General features: G+C 42.1%; 1 protein-coding gene across 6 annotated transcripts in view; it reads right to left on the bottom strand.

Moving 5' to 3' along the window:
• pleca (plectin a) overlaps positions 1 to 22,533 on the bottom strand; it is a 144,364-nt gene that overhangs the window by 37,885 nt on the left and 83,946 nt on the right. For 4 of the 6 annotated variants that reach the window (XM_076301717.1, XM_076301711.1, XM_076301714.1 and 1 more), the window contains exons 2-3: positions 7,326 to 7,387; positions 1,770 to 1,859 (exon numbers count right to left, since the gene is read on the bottom strand). In XM_076301717.1, the coding sequence (XP_076157832.1) occupies positions 1,770 to 1,859; positions 7,326 to 7,387 (152 nt within the window). Of the gene's footprint in view, positions 1 to 1,769; positions 1,860 to 7,325; positions 7,388 to 9,765; positions 10,144 to 15,784; positions 16,252 to 22,533 lie in introns of those variants that run through there. The other 2 variants (XM_076301712.1, XM_076301716.1) reach the window with 2 other exon arrangements.

A 22,533-nucleotide genomic window follows, 5' to 3' on the forward strand; every position in this document is an offset into this window, starting at 1 on the left:
ATGCCCCCTTTTTGACTTCTTACAGGCATAAAACTGTTCACAATGAACAGTTCCTGGACAAGCATCCTAATGCTCTTGGTAATGTTCATCAGCCAACTGTCACTAAAAACACGGAGAGCACCACCAGAGAACATGCACCATTTCAGGCCATCGCAAACAAATAGCCAATCACAAGCTGAGCTATCATGGGAGGCACATTCTTTTATTGGCCTGTATTGAATGATGTCACTTCGATGACTACATGTCAACAGAACGGCAGGGATTTCGTCATAATAAGAAGAATGGAGTAAGAATGAAGAAAGAAAAATGATAAAATGTACACTTCTACTACTGCACTTTTCTAGCATCATGAATGGACATCCAAACTGTTGATTTGCAGTATCCCATAAGACACTCTAATGACACTCTAAACAATCATTAAACTCAAATAAACTAAGAGAATTAAGATTACATTTTTCCAATGTCTTTTTGGCACATGAACGGAACTGTCCATGGACAGTTTCATGCCGAACTAAGAGGCTTTTTTGTTAGTATGTGACATAAATAACTCACAGAGTGTATGACAGTAATATCAAACAGGCAAGGTTTAACATGCCTGAACAGCAACAAATGTGTGTGATTTCATAGGGAAGAACAAATAGGGATATTTTTAAAAACAACAGGAAGTGACATCATGCACAGCCCAGAAAGGTTGGAGTGACACATGCCACGCCTTTTTTTTTTTTGGAGAGGTGCCCCCCGGGTTTCTATAGAGACCCACTCACCAACCGCAAGTTCCTGACAACGTCACGCTCCCTCGGCTACCCAGCAAGGGCATGGCAAGAGAAGAGGCAAAGGCAGAGGGGTCACAGTCAGGCCAAAGGGCAAAGGTTAGCAAACAAAACGCAGAAAGGGAATAGTCAAGGGAAAATAAACTTAAAGTGCTCAAGAAAGGGAGAGGAAGAGAAAGAGGGGGGGAGGAAGAGAAAGAGGGGAAGGATTATGGAAGGGGAAGAAAGAGTGGAAAACAAACCAGTGACTAAGTAAGACAAATGGTGTATTGATATTAATATGTTAACAGCAGTGTGAAAAAAAACAAGCTTTAATGCAGTGGTGAAGAAAAGAAAAACAGTTCAAACAGTGCTCATATCAATCAAATGCAAGACAAAAAAAAATCCTTGTGCACATCTACCATTCACTTATATGTGTGCTTGTGTCTTAATACTAAACAAAAGCATTTCCACATGCAAGAAACCTGGTGTTCAACTCAATCCTGACACACTGACAACAGAAAACGAGTAAGAGAGGTTACAGCAGGTTAGGTGAAAACAAAAAGCCACGTCGTAGTGTAACTTCAACTCATTTCCAACTGAGGTTAAGAAGCAACTGAAGTGAGTGGGGGTGAGTCTCGGTACTGGAAAAGGAGGAAATTGTGGGTAGCAGAAGCAGAAGACACCTGTACAGTACTAGCTGTTGTAGCATGGTCAGACGTTACTTCAAAAGGGAAGGGACTGATCTGGGAGAAGGCATAACCTTTTTTCTTTTGCAAATGTTTTGCTAATATGCAATTTTTTTGTGTTACATATTTGTTTTTATCCCTGTAGGCCTACTGCTAGAGAGACAATAACGGGCAAAGACAAATACCTTTTGTGTGTTAACATACTCGGCCACTAGCGATTCTGATTCTGATTCTAACAGTGACTCTAAAGTTGGAGCCGGACCAGTGGATAAAGAATTTGCATCCAGGCCAGTGGTCCATAGTCGGTAACTGCGGGCGTGTCTCCACTCACCAGCGTCTCGCCCGAGAGCACCTCCAGCAGGGAGATGAGGTTGTGGCCATCTCTGAGGTCCTCGTAAAGGTCTGTGATGTGCCTCTGGGCCTGAAGGAAAGAAATAAACAAAATATACAAAATATAAATAACACTGCACCAACTGAAGAGTTTTGTTTTGCAACCGTCACATTGTACATTCATATATGACTTGGCATGAGAAATAATATTTAATGTGTTTCTGAGCAAAAGACCTTTTTCTGAAAAAAGACCTTTTTCTATTTTCCATGTCTCCAGTGAAAATATGGACGAAATTCTCAAAATTTAAACACATAAGAGAAAGTACATATCAGGGAAATTGTATCAGGGTTGTACATATATGCTGCATTCTGTTAGCATCTCTTTTCAGGGTTAATGGTTGACTACAAAAACAAAACAGGACATAAAACACACAGACTGGAAAAAAGCTGCCTATCATTTCAATGCTTGCACTAGGTCTGTACCTAGGAGAAACTGTACAACTAACATAGACTAAATAAAACAAGGTTTTCTCATAATTACAAAAAAGGTTTTCAACAGAAGGTTCATGGACTGTGCAAATCTTCAACAAAAGCTAACAGCTGATTGGTGAGCGTCTGGCACTGATTTGGCCAGGATTCATGTCACTGTTGATAAGCAGAACCTCAGCACAGGGCACCAAGGCAACACCACTGAAGAGGCTCTTATCACCCCCCATTAAGACACTGCCATCCACATCCTGTGGCAGTCAGACTAGACACAGATGTCTTTACACAATCAGTGGGACAAACAATCCTCCACATCATGTGTTATACAGAGGACACTACAGGAATATGGACAAATATACTATAAAAAAATACATTGTAATGACTGAATCTCAGGTAGTCTTGGTGTGAACAGACTTTCCTGAAGGTAAGCATTATCAATTGGACATGACAGCCCACAAATAAAGAGAGGGCTTACTGACCAAAATTCATTGTTATTATTATCAACATCTACTGTACATGTATGCCCAGCAGACAAAATACATCAATACTGGAATATATCAGCAGCAGACAGCAGATGATCTGCTGAAACCATCAGGCCAGACCTGGGCCAAGCCTGGACCAGACCCTGGTACTAGTCTGGTGGGTGATCGAGTGTGCTAGTAGCTAAACAGGTATTACCCAGATGGCAGTGAAATCTGACCCAGATCTGGCCCTGATGCGGGTCAGATCCGCCTCACTTTCGTTTGTCATCTGGGACACAACTGGCACAGAGCAGAGGCAGGGTGAGAGAGGGAGACGCCAAGAAAAGCAGACAAGTGTTTAGGATTTAGCCTAGCCCTAGACTAAAAGGAAAAGGAAGGACATTTTTAAAATATCCATTGGAAAAAAACGTTTAGTCTAGTATTAAGCTAATTTAGGGTTTGGGGTTTAGGGTTTGATGTATCTCTAGGTTTAAATGCATAAGGGTGTAAGGGATTAGGGCTTTGGCTATGTAGAGAAGCTTTGAGGGGTTAGTCCGACTCATGCAGGTGAAAGCAAAGGCCCACTCAGCACTCAGCAGCGGACAGGAAGTGGACCTACCTCAGCTCTCCAGTGCTGTTAGAGGATCACAGAGAGACAGGAAGTGACACGGGATGAAGGGAGGAGGGTGAGAACAGATGCAGAGGGACAGGGACAAGGACCAACACACACAGAGACAGAGAGAAAGAGAAAGAGACAAAACTGTGAAAGATGCTGGAAAGACAAGCTTTCTGTGTGATGAATGGAAAGGAGACCAGAAAAACACAGAAATAAAGGCATGCAGTTTGCCCCGACTGTAGCAGGAAGCTTGATTTACTGCTTAGACATACAGCAACATACAGCAACTACTTTATCAACATCAATAAATGACACATGACGAAATGTAATACATTTGACAGGGAATGAGACACATCTCACTGATTCATGTTTTATTCAATAGCTATTCACTAGCTTATTGAATATCACTTCAAATTCTATAGGAAAAATTGACCAACAAATTGATTACTCTTAGTAAGACATGTGTATTAAACATCTTCACAGTTTCTCTGCTAATATACAACATTGTTACTAGTTTAGTAAGCACGGGGTACAGACATATATGAGGATTATTAATATGTTATCATATTTATTTAAGGATGTATTGTTAATGCATGTTTATGAGAGAGTGAGAAAAGTATTCAAGTTTATCAACGGATTAATATGAGTCCACTAAGTTACAAAATGTACTTAGTTGGCGTAGGTCCTGTTTAAGGTATAAATGTTTAGCCTACAGTAAATGAGTTTCGTAACACCACCAGTCTGACACAACCCAGCTCTCTACCTGTAGAGTGACCCTGCTGTTTCACAGCAATAACAAGGGACGCCAATCAGATACTAATCACTGGTGAGGGACACAGGAAGAAAGAAAGAAAGAAAGAGAGACAGAGAGAGAATGGGAGAGAAATACAGAGGGCCAGATGTAACGTTTTTGCGCCCACTTTAGGCGTTTTTGTTTCGCCACGTGCACGTAAAAACATGGCGAGGTATGTGCAAACAGGCCGCACTGAGGTAAAAGCGCAGACTGCCTTGACTGAGTATGGCAAATTGCGCTTTTCTGTGTCATGCATATACATTCATAGGAGGGTCAGGGGAAAGTGGGAGTTTTGTGTAAAAAGATGGGAGGAGAAGCGTAAAATGTGTCTAATTAGGTATTCCCCTGTATGTACGAAAACTGCCTATGAAAGCACACGTCTATTTTGCCGTTAAATATTTTGACCTTGGAAAAGCAGGTGTTAATTCAAAAGTGCAGTTAAATGTGTAAATAAGAGAAACTTTCATAGACAACAGAACCGCTATTCAGAGTACCAGTTCTGCTTTCGTTGCCCTTTCGAATGTCTTACTTCCACGTCATTTCTACTTGCTAGATTTGACCAATCTTCCATAGCCTACTACGTGCACAAGTAGTCTGAGTAGAACTACTGCTCTTCATTATTTTCCTGCTTGTTGACATCTTATCATGTATTGGATTATTTCATGATCGCTAAATGTTTGATTCCTTTTAATGTTGTCATCAGTTAACTTCATTCAACTTGTGATTGAAGTATGCTGTTCAGTTGTGAACGTTCGCAAATTGTGGTTGGGGCGGGGAAATTACCCGATAAACTGCAGTTTTGATAAATACCACGTAAACTGAAGAATCACAGTGTGCGGTTTCTGCGGGTTGGCCATGGCACTGATAACGCTACATTCGCACATGTACGTACATCTGGCCCAGAGAGAGAGAGAGAGAGAGAGAGAGAGAGAGAGAGAGAGAGAGAGAGAGAGAGAGAGAGAGAGAGGATAGATTTAAACTGTTGGAGGTCACTTGAGAGTTTAGGAATTCTGCCGAGAGACAGACAATAAGAATACAATCCTAAATTAGACGAGAGGACTTATCATCTCCGTTTTGCGAGTCCCTAACACACTCTTAAAACTAACATGTTCGTTTTAAGAGTGTAGACACTATAGTGATTCTGAGAACAGAACACCAGCAACAAGAGAACACTATGTTTTCCAGCATGCCAGGGATGTTCTTTGAACACAATTGTCAATCACAGCAGCTAAAACCACAGCCAACCAGGTTTGCGAAGACTCTGCTAAGATTTAAACCAGTTAAGTGTAACTCAGTACTGACCTATACTGCCGTTCAAAGTTTGCATTCCATTCTAGTCCATTATAAACAGAATACCAGCTGAGATCAGTTGCATTGATTTTTAATCAGGGCAGCAGTTTTCAGATTACATTATGTGCTTACATAATTGCAAAAGGGTTCTCCAATGTTTTCTCAGTCAGCCTTTTAAAATGATATCAAATTAGTAAACAGAATGTGCCTTTGGAACATTGAATGAATGGTTGCTGATAATGGGAAATGTAGATACTGCATTAAAGATCAGCTATTTCTTTCTACAACAAAAATGAATGATGAAAACAAGAACATTCTAAGTAACTCCAAACTTTTGAATGGTAGTGTATCCCCATCCCAAAAGCTGTTGGCAGTTGTTAGATCCTATAATAGTTCACTAGGTGTTAACAAAGCCTTTTAAACTTTTAATAATCTGGTTGTTTCTGTCCATGTTAAATGATTGTGTACTTGGAATCAGTTTAATCAACATCCTATTATCATTATTATTATCATTGCTTTGTTGTTGTTGTTATATTTTTATATTATTATAAATATATAATATATTATTAATCCCTGTTACATTTCATATTCATTTAGCCTTCAGTTCTGTTCTGTAAGAGTGTATCCTTCAATACAGAGCTTGTGCTTTCCAAAAGCAATTATAAGGGATTATACTTAAGTCTGGCTAATGTTCATTACAGTTTTGTGCAATTATACAGCATGCCTTCATCATAATTAATGTTATTAAGCAAGATTAAAATGGAGCTTGATGCTGTGAACATTCGCAGCATGTGTGTGAGGTCTATCAATTCATTTTCAGTTGGCAACTGCTCATGGTAGCACCTTAACTATAATACTGCCTGTCCAAAAATACCCATAAGCCCCCCAAAAATGTTACGTGTGTGAGAAAATTCACAGGGAACATCTCTGCAGTAAATAATGTGCTCCTGCTAGATAAGGTAATCTCAGCTATATGTGATACACTGCAGAGATATATAAGGATGGCGTGTCAAATTCCATACATACAAAAAAAAAACATTGGACAGCTTGAAGGCAGAATGGGAGACAAAGGCACAGTAAACAGAATGGGGCGACTGCAGTCTGGCTTTAAACAGCTGTAATGCAGTCTAACGTTCTGACAAGCACACCAATTGCCTACCTTGTTCTAGCCCATCTGAAATAACTCTAGCTTTGCTGTCTCCATCCTTTCTGTTTTCGTTGTTTAAACTTGTGATATCCATGATGAGTATTGAGTTAGTGAATTAGCTTAACATTGTGTGCTGATAACCATATATAGATAGCCGAGTAAAAGAAATCAAGTAGCCTAGTTGCGTGCCTATTCTGTCTCCTGCTCAAACAAATTGTGTGCACGTTAATTTTGATAACCTGTTCACTAACTTTACGTAATAAAAAAATTGGAAATATCCTGATGGTATACTGTGCATAGTTGGGAAGGTATGGTGGGCCAATTTGGTGTGAATACACATTACACACACACACACACACACAAGGGAAATTTTCTCTCGTTGTTGAGTAGCCTGGTGGTACGCTCAGTGCGTACGGACATACACCTGCAGGCGCCTGGTCCAGACTGACTAGGTTTGTGGCCACAACACCAGGTGCAAACTTGATATGGCTAACAACAACACTAACAACATTATTCTGCTGATCCTGTAAAATGGAACATTGATTATATTTGGACTGAATCTCTTAAATAAGCAAAATCATAAAGCTGATTCAAAATGTACTTGGGTTACTTTTTGCAAGTTGTGCGATACATCAAGTTTGCTATAGCACACATCCACTGAATCAGGGCCAATGCAACTTGTTGGGAATGTAAAAAAAACAGCTACTGTACACAACATGAACGGAGAAAAATACAAGTGAAGGTGTCAATATTGTTTATCATACCTTCAATAAGTGTTTGTTCACCCATTTGGTGAAGGTCTTTTTCTGAACCCGATCCCTTTCATCTGTGCAAAGAGAGAAAGAGAGAAAGAGAGGGAGGGGAGAGAGACAGAGGGACACAGAGAGGGGGGAAAGGGATATTACGTTAATGTACAACACTCAGTGTGAATCATAACACTAAATAAACATGACAAACAAGAAGAGAGGAAAACATGGAAAAGGTGAAAGATCATTGCTGCAATACATTATGTTCAGCGCAGGTGAGGTGGGTACACATTCTGACAGAGGTCTGTGAAGAGCACTCAAGACCCAGCCGACCCAGCCAGACACTCCCTGATGTAGCAGGATAATAACTGAAGCCTGGAGTCATAGCATGTGTTTCCACATAGATGGAGGACTAGATAAAAGTGACACACACACACACACACACACACACACGCATACTCATACTCACACACACATATATATACTCACACACACATAAATATACACACAAACACACACACACACACACACACACACACACAAGCACACTGTCATAAGACAAAGTCTCCTAACCTATGACTCACTTTGGTCATTTTGGTCACTGTCTTTGTGCATGACTGCTCCCTCATTCCCTTTCTTTCGGAAACTTTCTACGCTCTTTTTTTCCAATCAGTTGGATTACACAGCAGAGCTAGGATCAAAGGAAGAATCTAGTGAAAACTAGGCCCTTTGGCTAAAAGTGGAAGACTATTTCTCCCTCTTCAGAATAAATGCAGTTAAGCTAATGCAAATAAACTGCAGTGAATGAGAAAATGAGATTATGCAGTGCGCTGAAAGGGACCAGAGCCACACCACCCACATGTTAACAACCCCATTCAAAAACACATTCACACTCTTCAGGCCCTCAAGACACAAAATATAAACTTTCAGGCCGTTTGGTAACACATACATAAGACCATGACAACAAGTAGCACCCAAGGTGCAAGGAGACACATTTCATTCAGTGTTTGCTTGGTCCTGACCCACTGTCACTGATCACATATTTGTGTCAAACATGCATTTGGCGTCTGAGTAAAGATGTATGGCCGTATCTCTTCAAGGGTCAGTCCCGAAGCGCTTTCAACAAATCCACTGTGGTGGTCGGGGGATGGGGAGAGAGAAAGACAGAAATAAAGACAGAAAGAAAGCAAGAAAGAAAGAAAGAAAGAAGAGAAGGGAAAGGAAAAGGAGCTGAAAGATCAAACAGTGATAGATAGCCAGCACTTTACATTCCTCCCCCCTGACATACCTCTGCTTTTAACTACCCTGAGCATCACAGGTGTTTTTCATTCTGAAGTAGACCCTCTGCCCTACTACTTTCACTCACAGCTAACAGTAGTCCAGAGGCCAGAGAGGGCTTGCATCAGCACAACCTAAAGCATATTAGGAGACAATAACTCACGGATGGGTATGAAGACAACGCCATGCATGTCATTTCTGCTAACACCAGTGAGTTCAATACCAAACCACAGACCAAGAAATGCATGAGGATTGTTTAGAAGTGGTGATCTATAAAAAATGAATGCTAGAAAAAACAGCTTAAGGCTGCTTTCAAAAGATCATTGCAGTATAGAACATTCTTTGAGGCAAAGCAATTTTGGACTATCATTCTCTTGTTTTATAAAGTGGTAAAGGGGGTAGTTTGATTTGCTCAATCTTTAACCATCTAAAGCAATCACTCTAACAGTATTTAATTGATTTATGCGTTGTGTTGTGCAACACAAAGCTTGTCTGTTGCTCACATAATTCAGAAAAATGCTGTGGTTGTTCTTGCTGTGTGCTGTTATAACAGAGGTGAGAACTGCAGGGGGAGTCAGCTATGCAGCCATGACACTGTTGAGGGGTGTGGTCGCCTGACAGTCCAGACATTAGATGACCCATTGAAGCTGAATCCAATCAGATTAGCTTCACAGAAGTGTTGGTGGGAAACAGCAATTTACAGAGGTCATGGCTGCCCATAAAATTACAAAAGAACATTTCAGTAACAAGCGAAGCGGTGGAAATCCATGACATCCTGAGCCCAACCAAAATCCTGCTTGAGCCCAATCCATATCCATGACATTCCAGCTCTCCTGAAAAAGCTTACACAAGGCTAACAGATGCCAAGCAACCATCCCCCACCTCCAACAACACATACACAAACACACACACTCTTATCCAGATAACAAATAGCCTTATACATTTGACTAACTTAGCAATACCAAGCAACTTAGAAATACCAAGCAACCCTTTCATAAGACACATACACTCACACACACATACACATAATTTAACATCCTTAAAACTTCTATCATCTTTGCATAAGCCTTAAATATGTCAAGCAACCCCCCCAACACACACACACACACACACACAGACACTGAATAACTACCATTACAACTTGTACATGTGTAGCATATTTGCTTATATCCCACTTTACCTTTCTTTGCATAGCTGGCCCTGAGCATCTCCTGGTAGCCGCTCTCATCAGCAAAGACCACATCACTGCCTACGCTTTCTGTCGAGTAAGTTCTGAAGCTGCGCCGCATATCTGCAGGTACAGTGTGTGTTGCCCCAGCACGGCAATGGCAGGCTGTATTTTGCTGGAACTGCTCTCCCTTGCTCTCCGTCCTTCTCTCTCTCTCTCTCTCTCTCTCTGCACTCTTGAGTAGCCTGAGTTTAGCTGTGCTCCAAACCACTGCCTCAGAGCAAGAGAGGGACCATGCCAAGGGGTGGGTGTGATTCTCTTTCCAGCACAGTGTTTTCACTCTTACTCAATCGCCTTCCCTCTCTTGCTATCTCTCTCCCTCTCTATCCCTCCCTTTCTTTCTTTCCCACTGTCATTCTCCTCCTCCTTCTCTTCCTTGTCCTCCCTCCCTTTCTCTCTTTCTCCCTCTCTTCGTCCCCTCCCTCAAGTGTTCATTTCTACTCGGTCATTCCACTTCTCCTTCCACTCCCTCTCTCTTTCCCACTCTTTTCTGTTCTGTCTCTGCCTTTCCCCTGTAAAATACCTGCCCTGGGGCGTCCCTGTAAGTGCCTGTCATTCCCCGCTCTGCTCTGAGCGTGCTCAGAAGAGGGATGGTCCTGCCCAGACCCTCCTGCCCTCACTCAGGTGTGGCGGAGGGGAGGGGAGGGGAGGGGAGGGGGCATGGAGGGTTGGGTGGGGCAGTGACATGGGAGTTTGAAGAGGGATAGTTGTCAAAGGTGATGAGGAAAACGACCTGTCCTTCAATAACAATCGAAGGGTTCAGATGCAAAAACAGTTCAATCCATTTTTGACAGACTTGCAGAAATATATTTTAAAAATAAATCATTCAATATCAGTCAAATTGTTGTTAGGTTGTGTTGATTTTATTTATTTTTCTATCAATAAAAATCAACAGACAGAACAGAATTGTTGCTGTTTCTTGTGACCTGGACATTACAAGAAAGACATGATTCTTGCACATTTGTGAAGGTGGGCTTAACCGTTTTTACATCTGAGCTCTTCATGTCTCCTAAGTGAAAAAACCTGCTGGCAAACATGTTGGGCTTGAGGGGTGTAGATTGGAGGGGAGGGGGGGGAGGCAGGCTGAGGGCTGGGTGGAGCAGTGTGTGAGGGGACTCATGGGGAGTAGGTGTCAGAGGCAGAGAGGAAAAATGTTAACTCCCTGTCCTTTAATAACAATCTGTCTCTCCTTCGTGAGAAAGCCTGTTGACTTCAGTGGTGGGATAGGGGGGTTGGAGGGGGGTAGGTGTCATAAGTGGAGAGAGAGAGAGACAGAGGGAAACCACCACCTGTCTCTCACTCGGTCTCTCCGACATGAAAATGTCATTGCGTGAGGCTGCGGGGCTACTGGGTGAGGCCGTGAGTGGGAAGCATGAAGTCTAAAGTGGAGAGTGTGTGTGTGTGTGTGTGTGTGTGTTTTGTTTCTCTTTAGTATACAATTACACATAGTATTGAGAATATTATTATTATTAACCAAACAAAATGGTATTGAAAGATGAACACATTGCAGACAAAACTGCTCAGTCGTGCACTTATGGATCTGTCACCACAGAGCTACAACCATCCAAGCAACGGCAAAAAAAGAGCTGAATATTCATGTTTTTTGAAAGCCATTGACTGGACTAATGAAAACAAGAGGAGCAATTGTCTGAGACAGACAAAAGTAATTATGCACATCTGGACAGTGTGGGCCAAAGATAGAGCATAAGAACGCACGAGAAACAACTCTGCATATGTGTATGTGGCTGTCTGTGTGTGCCTGTTCATGCTTATGTGAGTGTCAGTGCACCTATACTGACTGCATCGGTGTCTGATTGTGCATATGTTAGGACTTGTATGATTATATGTATATATGTAAGTGTGTGTGTGAGTGTGTGTGTGTGTGTGTGAGTGTGTGTGTGAGTGTGAGTGTGTGTGTGTGTCTGTGTGTGAGTGTGTCTGTGTGGGCCTGCATGTGTCTGTGGAGGACCCATCAAACCACAAAACCGCTTTATATTGTACATTTGCAGCTGAGCACGGTGGGTGAGGGGCGCTGAGTGACACAGCGGTGGATTGTGAGCATATCAGCGCAGGCCGTCGGCCTGTTGGGGCTTGATCAGAGACAGGCTGCTCTGCTGTCACCCATCCACCACTGGTGGCCTCCGTCCAACTCACAGATGTCTCAACCAATAACAGACACACGAGTCAAACTCAAACATGTACCACAAAAACAACACTGTGATGCTAAAAATCACTATATACGTCTGGAGTGTGGCACTCAAGGCAGTGAATTAGTGGTTAAAGTGAATACCGTGGTGGACTGCTGCAGTAGGCTACAAATGAGAGAGAGAGGAAAGGAGAAGAGAAGAAAAAAATGTGTTGGTAGAAATCTCCAGATCTTGTTCCCCGAGGGTGATCATTCCAATGTACTGGCTCATCTCTCGTCCCTGGCTTCACTGTACTGCCGCTCAGACCACACCCTGGATACAGGTGCAGGAGTCGCCATACAGAAATAAGAGATTTTTCTTCCTTCTGTAATGTATATACTGCACAGTAAGCCTTAGGGGGCAATCTATAGAGCTAGAGGTAGAACCTACAGTTCTAACTACAGGGTTCAGGTAATTTTTACTTAAGTAAGATCTGTTTTCAACTTAGGCTTAAGCTTAGGTTGACTCCTTAACATCAACAATCACCCTCACACTCTGACACCTGGCAGGATTAAACACAGGCACAACAGGCAATAAAGTGCGTGTTGTGTTTGAAAGGTGTAATTACAACTGAGAAAGGGGCTGGATCATCCTGGCATAGCCTGGCACAAGTTTGGCTCAGGCTGGCACCAGAAACATCTGCAGTCTGGCTTGGCATGGCACATAGAACATACCAATCAATGTCATGTGCCTGTGTGTGTTTGAACCGTGTAATGAATGACACTTAGACAGCACCTATGGAATGGAGTGACCTAGCCCTGATGTAGAATACCTCAGTGCCTGATAAAGACCAGATCTGGACCAAAAGCAGCCTAGAACCAAACCAGATTGGGACCAGAACCAGGTGCAGTCTTGGTATGACAACGACATGCAGCACACACATACAGTATATTCATTTAATTGATATAGTATAGTCTTATGTATACAGTGTATAATGGTAAAAATATGCTCAGAGAATGCAATCCAGGAACAGATCCGGAATATACAAGGCCAAACTGTGCCAGGACCAACTGCAGTAGGCATGACTACAGCATACAGTGAGGACAAGCACAAACAAGCACGGTCTGTAAGGTCTCAGCACAAACAGACACAGGAACCTCCTACTGGGCTGTTTACCGCTAGCGTTCCAAAATGCATAACAGATAAAAAATAAAATGCTTTCCCTCAGTTTACGCACTCATACTTATTCTGTGCACAAGATGGGTGCATTCTTTTCTGTGTTCACAGGAGGGCGCCAAAGTTCCACTGTGGGTGTTGTAGGCGATACTGACCAAAACCAGTTATTGTTACTGCAGTGAAATAAAATACTGCTCAATCAATCCAAGAATGCTAAAGATTATATAACAAATGAAATACAGATGCTGATGTTTTGAGCTACCCCTTATTTTTCAGTTTGTACTTAGGTGGCACATTCTTTGGCATCCTTTTTTAAACCACAGCTTACTTTCACATGGGTGGCTGTGGAACATGGCCAGCATAGAGTAAAGCAGCATAGAGTTGCTTTCAACATTTCTTGCTATTTATCGCATGGAACATAACATTTGTTTCTCATGCAAAGTTGCATAAGTTATGCATACTTCATAGTAGTGATAATACGTAGTAGTAATAGTAATACGCAAAGTTGCATAAGTTATGCATACTTCATAAGTAGTAATAGTGCATAAGTGTGCAAGAAAAGTGTGTAAACTATGCAAAATGTGGAAAGACTTCAGAAAAGCACAACTTTGCAATAAGTGCAAGGACTAGGAATGAAATCAAAGTGAGCAATGACTAGGAATGAAATAGAGACGCCCGAGGCGTGTCGAAGCATCTGCAGTGCAGAGCCAAGACCTGAACATTCCAGCATTCCACCGATCAGGCACAAGGAGCCTCCTCTGGCCACACCCAACACCACCTAACTGCCAACACCTCCCAACCCCACCCACCCACCCACACAACACACCCACCCACCCATCCCTCCGTCCACCCCAGGCTGGCTCCATCACCTGAGGAGCCTCTGTCTGCTGAGGTCTGGAGCCTACGGTGCACAAGAAGGGCCGTGCCAGCACATGAAAACTGGAATGTTAACAAACAAGGAATCTTCACCATCTGTACAAACATACAGACAGAGGTACACACACACACACACACACACACACACACAGACCCCTACAAAAACACACACACACACACACACACGTTTGTTCACATGCACCCACCCACACGCATAGATTTATGAGTCATGTACGAATGGCATGTATTTAGAAGCAGTTCTGAAGCTAATTTATAGGTATAGGGTTTTTCGGTCACAGAATGATTATAGAGTACAGACACCTCTGATGACTGAGAAAGCCTGAAAAGAAATAAATGCTATGCACATCTTAGGCCTAAATCATAATACTCACCAAAGATTCAAGAGCTCTCCGCTCTAAGATCTTTGATACTCACGGTAGAGTTTCAGAAAGTATGATATTACTATAGTTTGTCAATTCATTTTTCATTGAAGACTCTCTTTTGTCAGCACACATGTAAGATCCTTAAAAAGCATGTTAAAGTTCATGATGACTGGAATTAGAAAAATGCTTCACCCTTACCTAACAGTCTGTATGTAATATATGCCATCCATCCTCTCCTGATCATAGATCATATAATTATCTCCCTCTTGTGGTTGTACTGAAATGTTACGCAAATTAATGTTGAAGAGGAATAAATTGAGAGTTACACAATACATTGTGAGTTTACTGATCACTTTGTTAGTTTTTTATCCTGACAGAGGTAGACATGAAACTAGATTTGTAATGTAGTAGGCTATAGCTATTTTTTCAGGACAACAAGTACCTCTCAGGTTTCTTTTAGCCAATGAGGTCCTGCAATTCTGCCCTAAAAAGAGCCCTTATTCCTCATATTATATCAATGGCCTTGACATAAAATTTGAGAGATGATGAGATGTTTAATTATTAATTTTGTTTCATTACTTTCATTAATTTACTTCATGAAAATAATCTTATAAGAATGGGCAATAATGTCTCTTCAAATTTGCACATTTCTCTCCCCCTCACTTAAAAAAAATCTTATTTGCTTATGTTTGTATAGTCGTCAGTCGCGGGACTTTTGTAGTCAAGTCCAGGGCCAGGGTCAATATTTAGCGAGCTCTCTGCTCTTTAGTTTAGCCTCGCTGATGCACAGGCTGTTCCCATGGCAATGTAGGCCAAACACACAGAAGCTAGAACATATTTATAGATGGGTGGTTTTTTTTATGTTTCCACAGAACAGCCAGGGAATGTCTCCACGACGCTCTCTCCTCTCGGAACAGTTGAGCTGTTCCCCTAGGGATATTATTTACTTCACATTCCTCATCATGCATACACGTATTTGCATATAGCCTACATTAAATTGCTTTAGCAGTTATACAGAATAAATGCAGTCTTCAGTTTCATGTTCCGCTTCAATCTCATGTTGAAATACACTAATAAAGATATTGATTAGCCTATCACTAATGGCATATGGAATGAAAATAGAATAATTCGTTGCAGTGTAACATGTGGTAACTGTCATGCCTACACAAGTTAGGCTATAGCGGTTGCCAATGCATTACTGGAAGTAAACTAGCAAAGTAAGTAAACTACCTCCTCCAGACAAGGACTATTTTAAAGTGGACCGGACAGTAGATGGCGGCGCGTTTTTTATAGTGCTGACAGCTGGCAGACGAATGGTTAACATGATCTGCCGCCCCCCACCTCAACTCCCGCCCTGAGACCTCCTCCTATCCGATTTAACTTCCATGAAGATCTGCACATTGCACTTACCTGCGCAACACATTCGGCTGTATAAGTGCGGTCCGACCTCTCCGCACGTCATCTCATGTATGTAATTCGCACGTCCATATATTATTTTAATGTCAAACGCGCCAAAACAGTTGGCCGCCGCGGCAGAGGACAGGCTGCTGCCTGAGCCAGCCATCTTCCAGTCCGAGAGCGTAAAATCCGGGGGTCTGTCGGTGACCTGTACCCCGAAAAAAGTACAGTGGGCTACTTTCAAACTCCGCAACTAGCGCATGGAACACGTTCTTTTGTTTTGAGTCAGTCAGTGAGGAAAAGCAGGCAGGGGGAAGAGCGGGGTCGTCTCAAATTGCAAGGGATGAAATCTTCATTTCCATGTAGCCCAAGCCCAACCCATTTTGTTTTTTGTGAAAGTGCGAGGTTCTTCTTCACCATTCACTCCTGAACGCCGATCCGCACACTGCTTCTTCACACCATTGAAATGTGATTCGGAGGGACATCCCCGATAGGCTACAGGCTATTCAGGACTCAGACTAAGCTCGTTCATCAGGACGGGCGGTGTTTAGTCTTTCTGTGTACTGTATGTAGACCAATGTGTCTAACTTTCCACGTTGCGTAATGTGTCCTGGGATGGTGTCAAAGGCGCACGAGACAAAAGTGTTTCAGGTGAAAGTCCGTCGGGAGGATATTAGTGCGTTTATAAGATCAAAGGCATAGCCTACAAAACATATCGACAATGCCAGCATTGCCTTAAATAATGTCTTAGGGCCAAAGGTGCCTTTCTTCCAGTTTCCCATGCACTTAAACTTAAGAAAATAATAACAGCAAAAGAGTTCAGATGGCTGTTGAGCAGTCCTAAATTATTTAAATTGAACTGTGAAGACTTAAAAATTACGACCTTCTGTTAGACCAGAGATGTGAGAGTGAAACAACTGTGACTGGAAAACTGATTATGACAGCTTAAAGTAAGGGGCGGTGACTGCCAATATTTGAATGTACATTAAGCCAGGTGTAAATAAAAAAAGTTCAACACAACCACACAGGCTTGCCTACACCCCCACTGTATTGTAGGTATTGTAAAAGGCACTGGCTTTCTGGGTTAGGCATTGTTGCAAAGTAAACATTACAGTTCCAAACTGAAGGGTGAAAAAGCACACTTTCTCTTACTATCACAATTGCATTTACTGCCATATTTTGTGAGAAAATACAAACTTAAAAAAATATAAACCTACCAGAATACAATGATGTTCTTACAAAGAATGTAGGCAATGATGTGCTCATTCAAAAAGAGAGTATACAAATGAGGATATTCTGTAGGTATTGTAAACAAAATAAAACGAGTGTTTAACTTAAAAGTAAACAGCTATTTAAAACGCATGCTGGTGAGTCACCGAACATAGGAAAGTAATATTGGTGTGGCCATAGGGTCTTGCCCATTTGGGGATTATGAGTCAGATTTCCTGAGGACTGGGGCCCATTTGGACCACAGCTTTGTATTAACAACATGGTGTGGTTCAGAAAGGCCTATGGAAAACTAAACAACCTTAAAACGATCCATTCTAAATACACTTCTTCTGGCTAATTCTAAGAGAGATTTTATGCTGTGCATGGTATATTAAGTTTCACGTAGTAGCCAAATTCATGCTTGATGAAAAATACTTTAAAAAAGAATCTGTCTCTATATGTTAGACTGGAAAAAAATATTCTCTAAAATAGTTATGGAACAGCTTTTCTATTTCTACAATTGTACAGTAGGCCTATTTTTGGTGACGTTGCATCCTGTAGCATACCTGATATGCACCATGTAAATTTTTACTTAGCCAGCATACAATCTAAGAGCCATGCAAATATCACCTCGATTCCTCCCTTCAGCAGGGTCACAACTAAAGGTTTTATGGTTTAGGTTTTTTAAAGGCTTTGTGTACCTCTTCCCAAGCCAATACATGGTGCCCACAATCTGACATATGTTAGTCAAATGTAGTTTAAAAACCTATTCATTTCATAGAAACTATGTATTGTATAACTATTGGGTTATTTGTAACATCATCATATTTACAGTATATTATGTATTTCAAAATAATTACTGGTATTAAAAACGACTTATTTTATTATTCTATATTTTCAAAACATTTTGTAAACTGCTTTGGGACAAAGGCCTCTCCCACATACCTAACCATAATCATGATATATGACAAATTCTGCAATATTGTGACATAAGACTGTCGTAGACGTAAGACGTGCTATTCTTCTTGGCAGGGCGGTGACAGGTGTGTCTGTGGTTTGTCTGTCTGTGTGGTTGCCCAGAGGTTTGCATTCCAACCCAGAGGTGGCATACCTGATACGAGTTCAACGAGTCAACATCTGAGGAATAAACTCAACCGCTGCCATGTGATCAGTCAGGTATGCAGTTCGGCTTGCATTAAAAAAGACAACTATGGCCCCGGCCATGGCGCGACTGGCTGGGGCACCTGCACCGTACGCCGGCGACCCGGGTTTGATTCCCGCCCCGTGGTCCTTTCCGGATCCCACCCAGACTCTCCCTCCCACTCGCTTCCTGTCATTCTTCACTGTCCTGTCATTAAAAGCATAAAAAGGCCAAAAAAATATACTTAAAAAAAAAAAAAAAGTCAACTATGGTAACCCTTTGTAGATAGGACTTCCCACTTTAGAAGATACAGGGCAAAATGGTTGAGACCAATCAGGATTTATGTCTGTATTTCATTTTTTTTGTATTTAGTAAGCCAATTTCATCCAATTATACGTTTGTGCTAGTATGTTGTAACTTGTATACAGCATTATTTCAGCAAAAACAAACAAAGTCATGGACTGTCTGCATTATTTGCTATTGTTTTTATTATACAAATGTTTTGAGAATAACTGTAACAAACTCAGTCACAAGCACCCAAACACCTTCAAAATGGCAATATAGCATATATTCAATATAGTACTTTGGGCATATTGTGAAACATCAAATAGCATTTCAGGGTGGTTGCTTACAGGCCCTAGTGCTCCACAGTACTGAGGAAGCTGTTTACTTGTTTACTATATCTGCCTGGTCTGTTTACTTGTTTACTATATCTGCCTGGTCTGTTTACTTGTTAATATATCTGCCTGATCTGTTTTGTATCAGTGTCGCATCAGTTCAAGATCTGATCCAGTCACTATCTGTGCATGGCGTAAAGAGGGAAGACTGTTGTATGCGCCCAGCTCAAAAACGAAACATTTGTGTGACCTCTCAGTGAGTGTTATCGGTGAGTACCCAGATCCACTCCAGTCCTCTATTATCTGTCTATGCATGGTTTTGTACAATACTGCGGAGATTGAGGAAATACGTTATGACTTTAAAGAGACAAAAATTCTGTTTACAGGGAAACGAAACACTTCAAAATGAAGGAGCAAGCCCTGATTCATCCTTGAATGACTTACTATGTTGGTATGTCTGGCGCTTTGTGAAAGTGGTGTGGTGGTGAAAATGTTTTTTGGCGACAGAAATATGAGCGTGAGTGGGGAAAGAGAGGAGTGTGTGTGTGTGTGCGTGTGTGTGTGTGTGTGTGTGTGTGTGTGTGTGCGATGGAGAACAGCGTGAGGGTGAGTCATCTGGGTGTGTGTGCCCTGGGCGGGAGCTCTTGACCTTCATCTCACGAGGAACAATCCCCAGCAGCACCAGCAACCACAGCAGCAGCTATTGGGCACTGCCCACCCACATGCACCACACAACTGGGCATCACACAAAAGGACTACACACAATACGGGGGGGGAGGTCCAATGAGATGAATGAAAGGATGCATGGAGCTGGAAGGATGGAGAAGAGGAACGGATAGACAGACTTGCCGACATGCCGGAGAAGAGCTTTGACTCTCTCTTGCCTTGTGCTTGAATTTGTGTAACTGACTCAGACAGTGAGACAACGGTTTGAAAAAGTAGTGCTTAACATCCCTGTACCTCTCACAAACACACACATACACGCACTTTCTCTCTCTCTCTTTTTCAAACAATTCTGTTAACTTAAAGCATAGGACCTTCACAGCATGTGTTTGGGAATTCATTCTGTTCCATTTTATACAATACCAGTGCAGTCAGCTTTACCAAGCACTACAATCCGAGCGAATGTTTTCACTTAGTGCACCACAGACATCTGGGTTGACGGCAAGTCAAGGTCTGTCTTGCTTCAGTACTTTAGTGTTTCAGAGACATGCACCTTAAATGCCTTAATTCTTTGCAATCAGAATGCCTTAATTCAGTGCAATCCACTGCAAACAACCCTGGAAAATACATGGTCTGTGAAAAATGGTTGATATTACACAATGATTTAGGCATGCAATGTGAGAGGACAGCTCAATTGCATTTGGAGTCTAATACTAATAACTCACTCCAGACACGTATGTACTCTTGATAAAAATAATTATCTGCTTAAAAGCAGACAAAAACATGCTCTTTTATCATTTAACATACGTACATCATCGCAAATCACAAGATGTTCTGGCTGCAGATGCTCTGGAGAGAAACCTTGACATCCTCTTAACAAAAAGCTTCTTGGAATACAGTAACTTACGATCTAATAAGATAACAGCCGTATTCTCTGCCCTGTGTCCTCAACACATCCGCAGCTTTCTGAAGGCTCTACTTGTGTCTGCCAGTCAGCAGACAATAAAACAGGGTGTGTTTTCATGCGTCCAGTGAGGCTTTCAATAATAGACCAAAACATCCCAGATTGTGGGCCCGTGTCAAGGCTTCCCTACAGGAAGAGCTTTTCTGGGCCCATGTGAATGACACAGAGGCTATGAGAGGGAGTGACAGAGTTTAAGAAGTACAGGTAAGAATAGCATACATTCTCTCTCACTAACTCACTTTCTCTCTCAAACACACACACACACCCACGTGTGTTAATAGTCACACACACTCTTATCTCTCTGGGTGCTAATATATCAGTGCCAACACCCTTACTTCCTGCAGCTCCTCATTCCTCAGACAAATGAGAAAGAGAGAGAGAGCTGTTTGCAATCTCTCACAGCATACTGAAGTATACCGTGATGAGATGCAGCAATGCACCCCTCTCTCTCATACACATACAGACACACACACACACACTGCAACTCTGTCCAAGTCTATGATATTTATCCTGGTGTGCACATCAAATACCTGACATGCCACATAGAGCAGTGAGCCGATACCCTTCAGGAGGAAAAGTCAAGGGGATCCACTAAATGTTATGACCGTTACCAGGATACACAGACATGGAGTCTGTCTGTGGTCAGAACCTTCTCTCCTACAGTATGTGTGTGTGTGCATGTGCTGCGTACGTGCGTGCTTGTGTGTGTGTGCATGTGGTGCGTGCGTGTGTGAATGAGTGTTATGTGTGTGTTTGGTAGTGGGGCTGACATAAGGTTTTATTTTGAGACTCTGGGTAAACCCCCCCTCATGTAATGAAACCTGTCGCCATTCACCTTTAACCTGGATCCCACCGCCCCCTCTTGTCCTTCCCCCTCCCCATCACTGCACTGCCCTAAGACTCAGCAGTCACACACACACACACACACACACACACACACACAGCTACCCAAACCCTCTTCAGTCTAACCCAACCGAGCTATGGAGAATCTCACTCACATGTACACTTCTACTGAGGAGCAAGAACTACTGTACAGCTAGATATAAATGTTTAATTAGAACAAGTTTCTCTCCTCCACCAGTGGGGTACCTCACTTGATGGATGCTTTGGCTGACAAGCAGGAACTACAGAACCAGAACTAAAATAAGTCCCTCTGTCTAACACTGGGTTAGCATGCTATCAGCTCAGTCTATTCTGGGACCGTCCGTCTTGTGTAATAAGTGTAACAAAAAACAAGCTCCCCTATCTGCTCTGGCAGAGTAACACCAGCCTGCTGTCCATTGTATTCTGGCACCGTCAGTGTCCGGTTTTGTTTAGAGTTAATAATGGCTATCATGCCAGTGTGTAATAATGAGTGCAAATAGAGAAAAGCCAACGCCCTGACAAGGATACAGGAGCCCGGAGGGGTCAAAATAGACGCTCTGTATGGTAGAGGACAGCCAGAGAGTTTAAAGCACATCTCTGTGATGAGGTCTCTAGTGAGTTGCATGGCAGGGTGAGAGAGATTATATCAAGGCATGGAGGCAAAGGGAATATGCAAAGCAGGACCAAAGAAAGACAGGTGCGGTAAACGCAGAGTATGTGTCTGTCATGGCAGTGGCAGCCACACATTTTACAGTCAAACAAGTTTCTAATGTCTCAGCCACACCCTTGAAACCACAAAACACTCACCATCACAAGACAAAAATAAAACAAAGATTATTTTAGCCATTTTTCATAGGTACTGATGCCCAGCAGTATCAGATATAACTGATGAACTGAACTCAATCTCGCACCAAGACAGCAATTCCCATGAATCCTCTGCAGCACCTCCTAAGAATGGACACACCTTTATTTTATCAACAAGACACACTTCTAACCTGCCGAGCTACTTTAAAACACTGTTAGGCATACCACAGTCCATTTCACACACCTTGCCCAAGGCCTCCTTGTACACACACACATATCACATTCCCTCCAGACACCCTCCTCCATCTCTCACCTGTGTACATAGAACTAGAAACAACATAAAGGACACTCCTAATGCCAACACCACTGGTTTAGCACATGCTGTTTTCCATGTCAAACCAATAACAGGGAGTAAATTCATTAATGGGGTTGTCAAGGATGTGTTTAGATTGATATTCGATGGTTCCATAATGGAAAGATCAATTACAGAATTATAAAG

Source organism: Alosa pseudoharengus, unplaced genomic scaffold (genome assembly GCF_046254945.1).
Source record: "Alosa pseudoharengus isolate Yale_2024_CS ecotype anadromous, Long Island Sound unplaced genomic scaffold, YU_APseudo_1.1 YU_APseudo_1.1_scf_23, whole genome shotgun sequence".
Taxonomy (NCBI): domain Eukaryota; kingdom Metazoa; phylum Chordata; class Actinopteri; order Clupeiformes; family Clupeidae; genus Alosa; species Alosa pseudoharengus.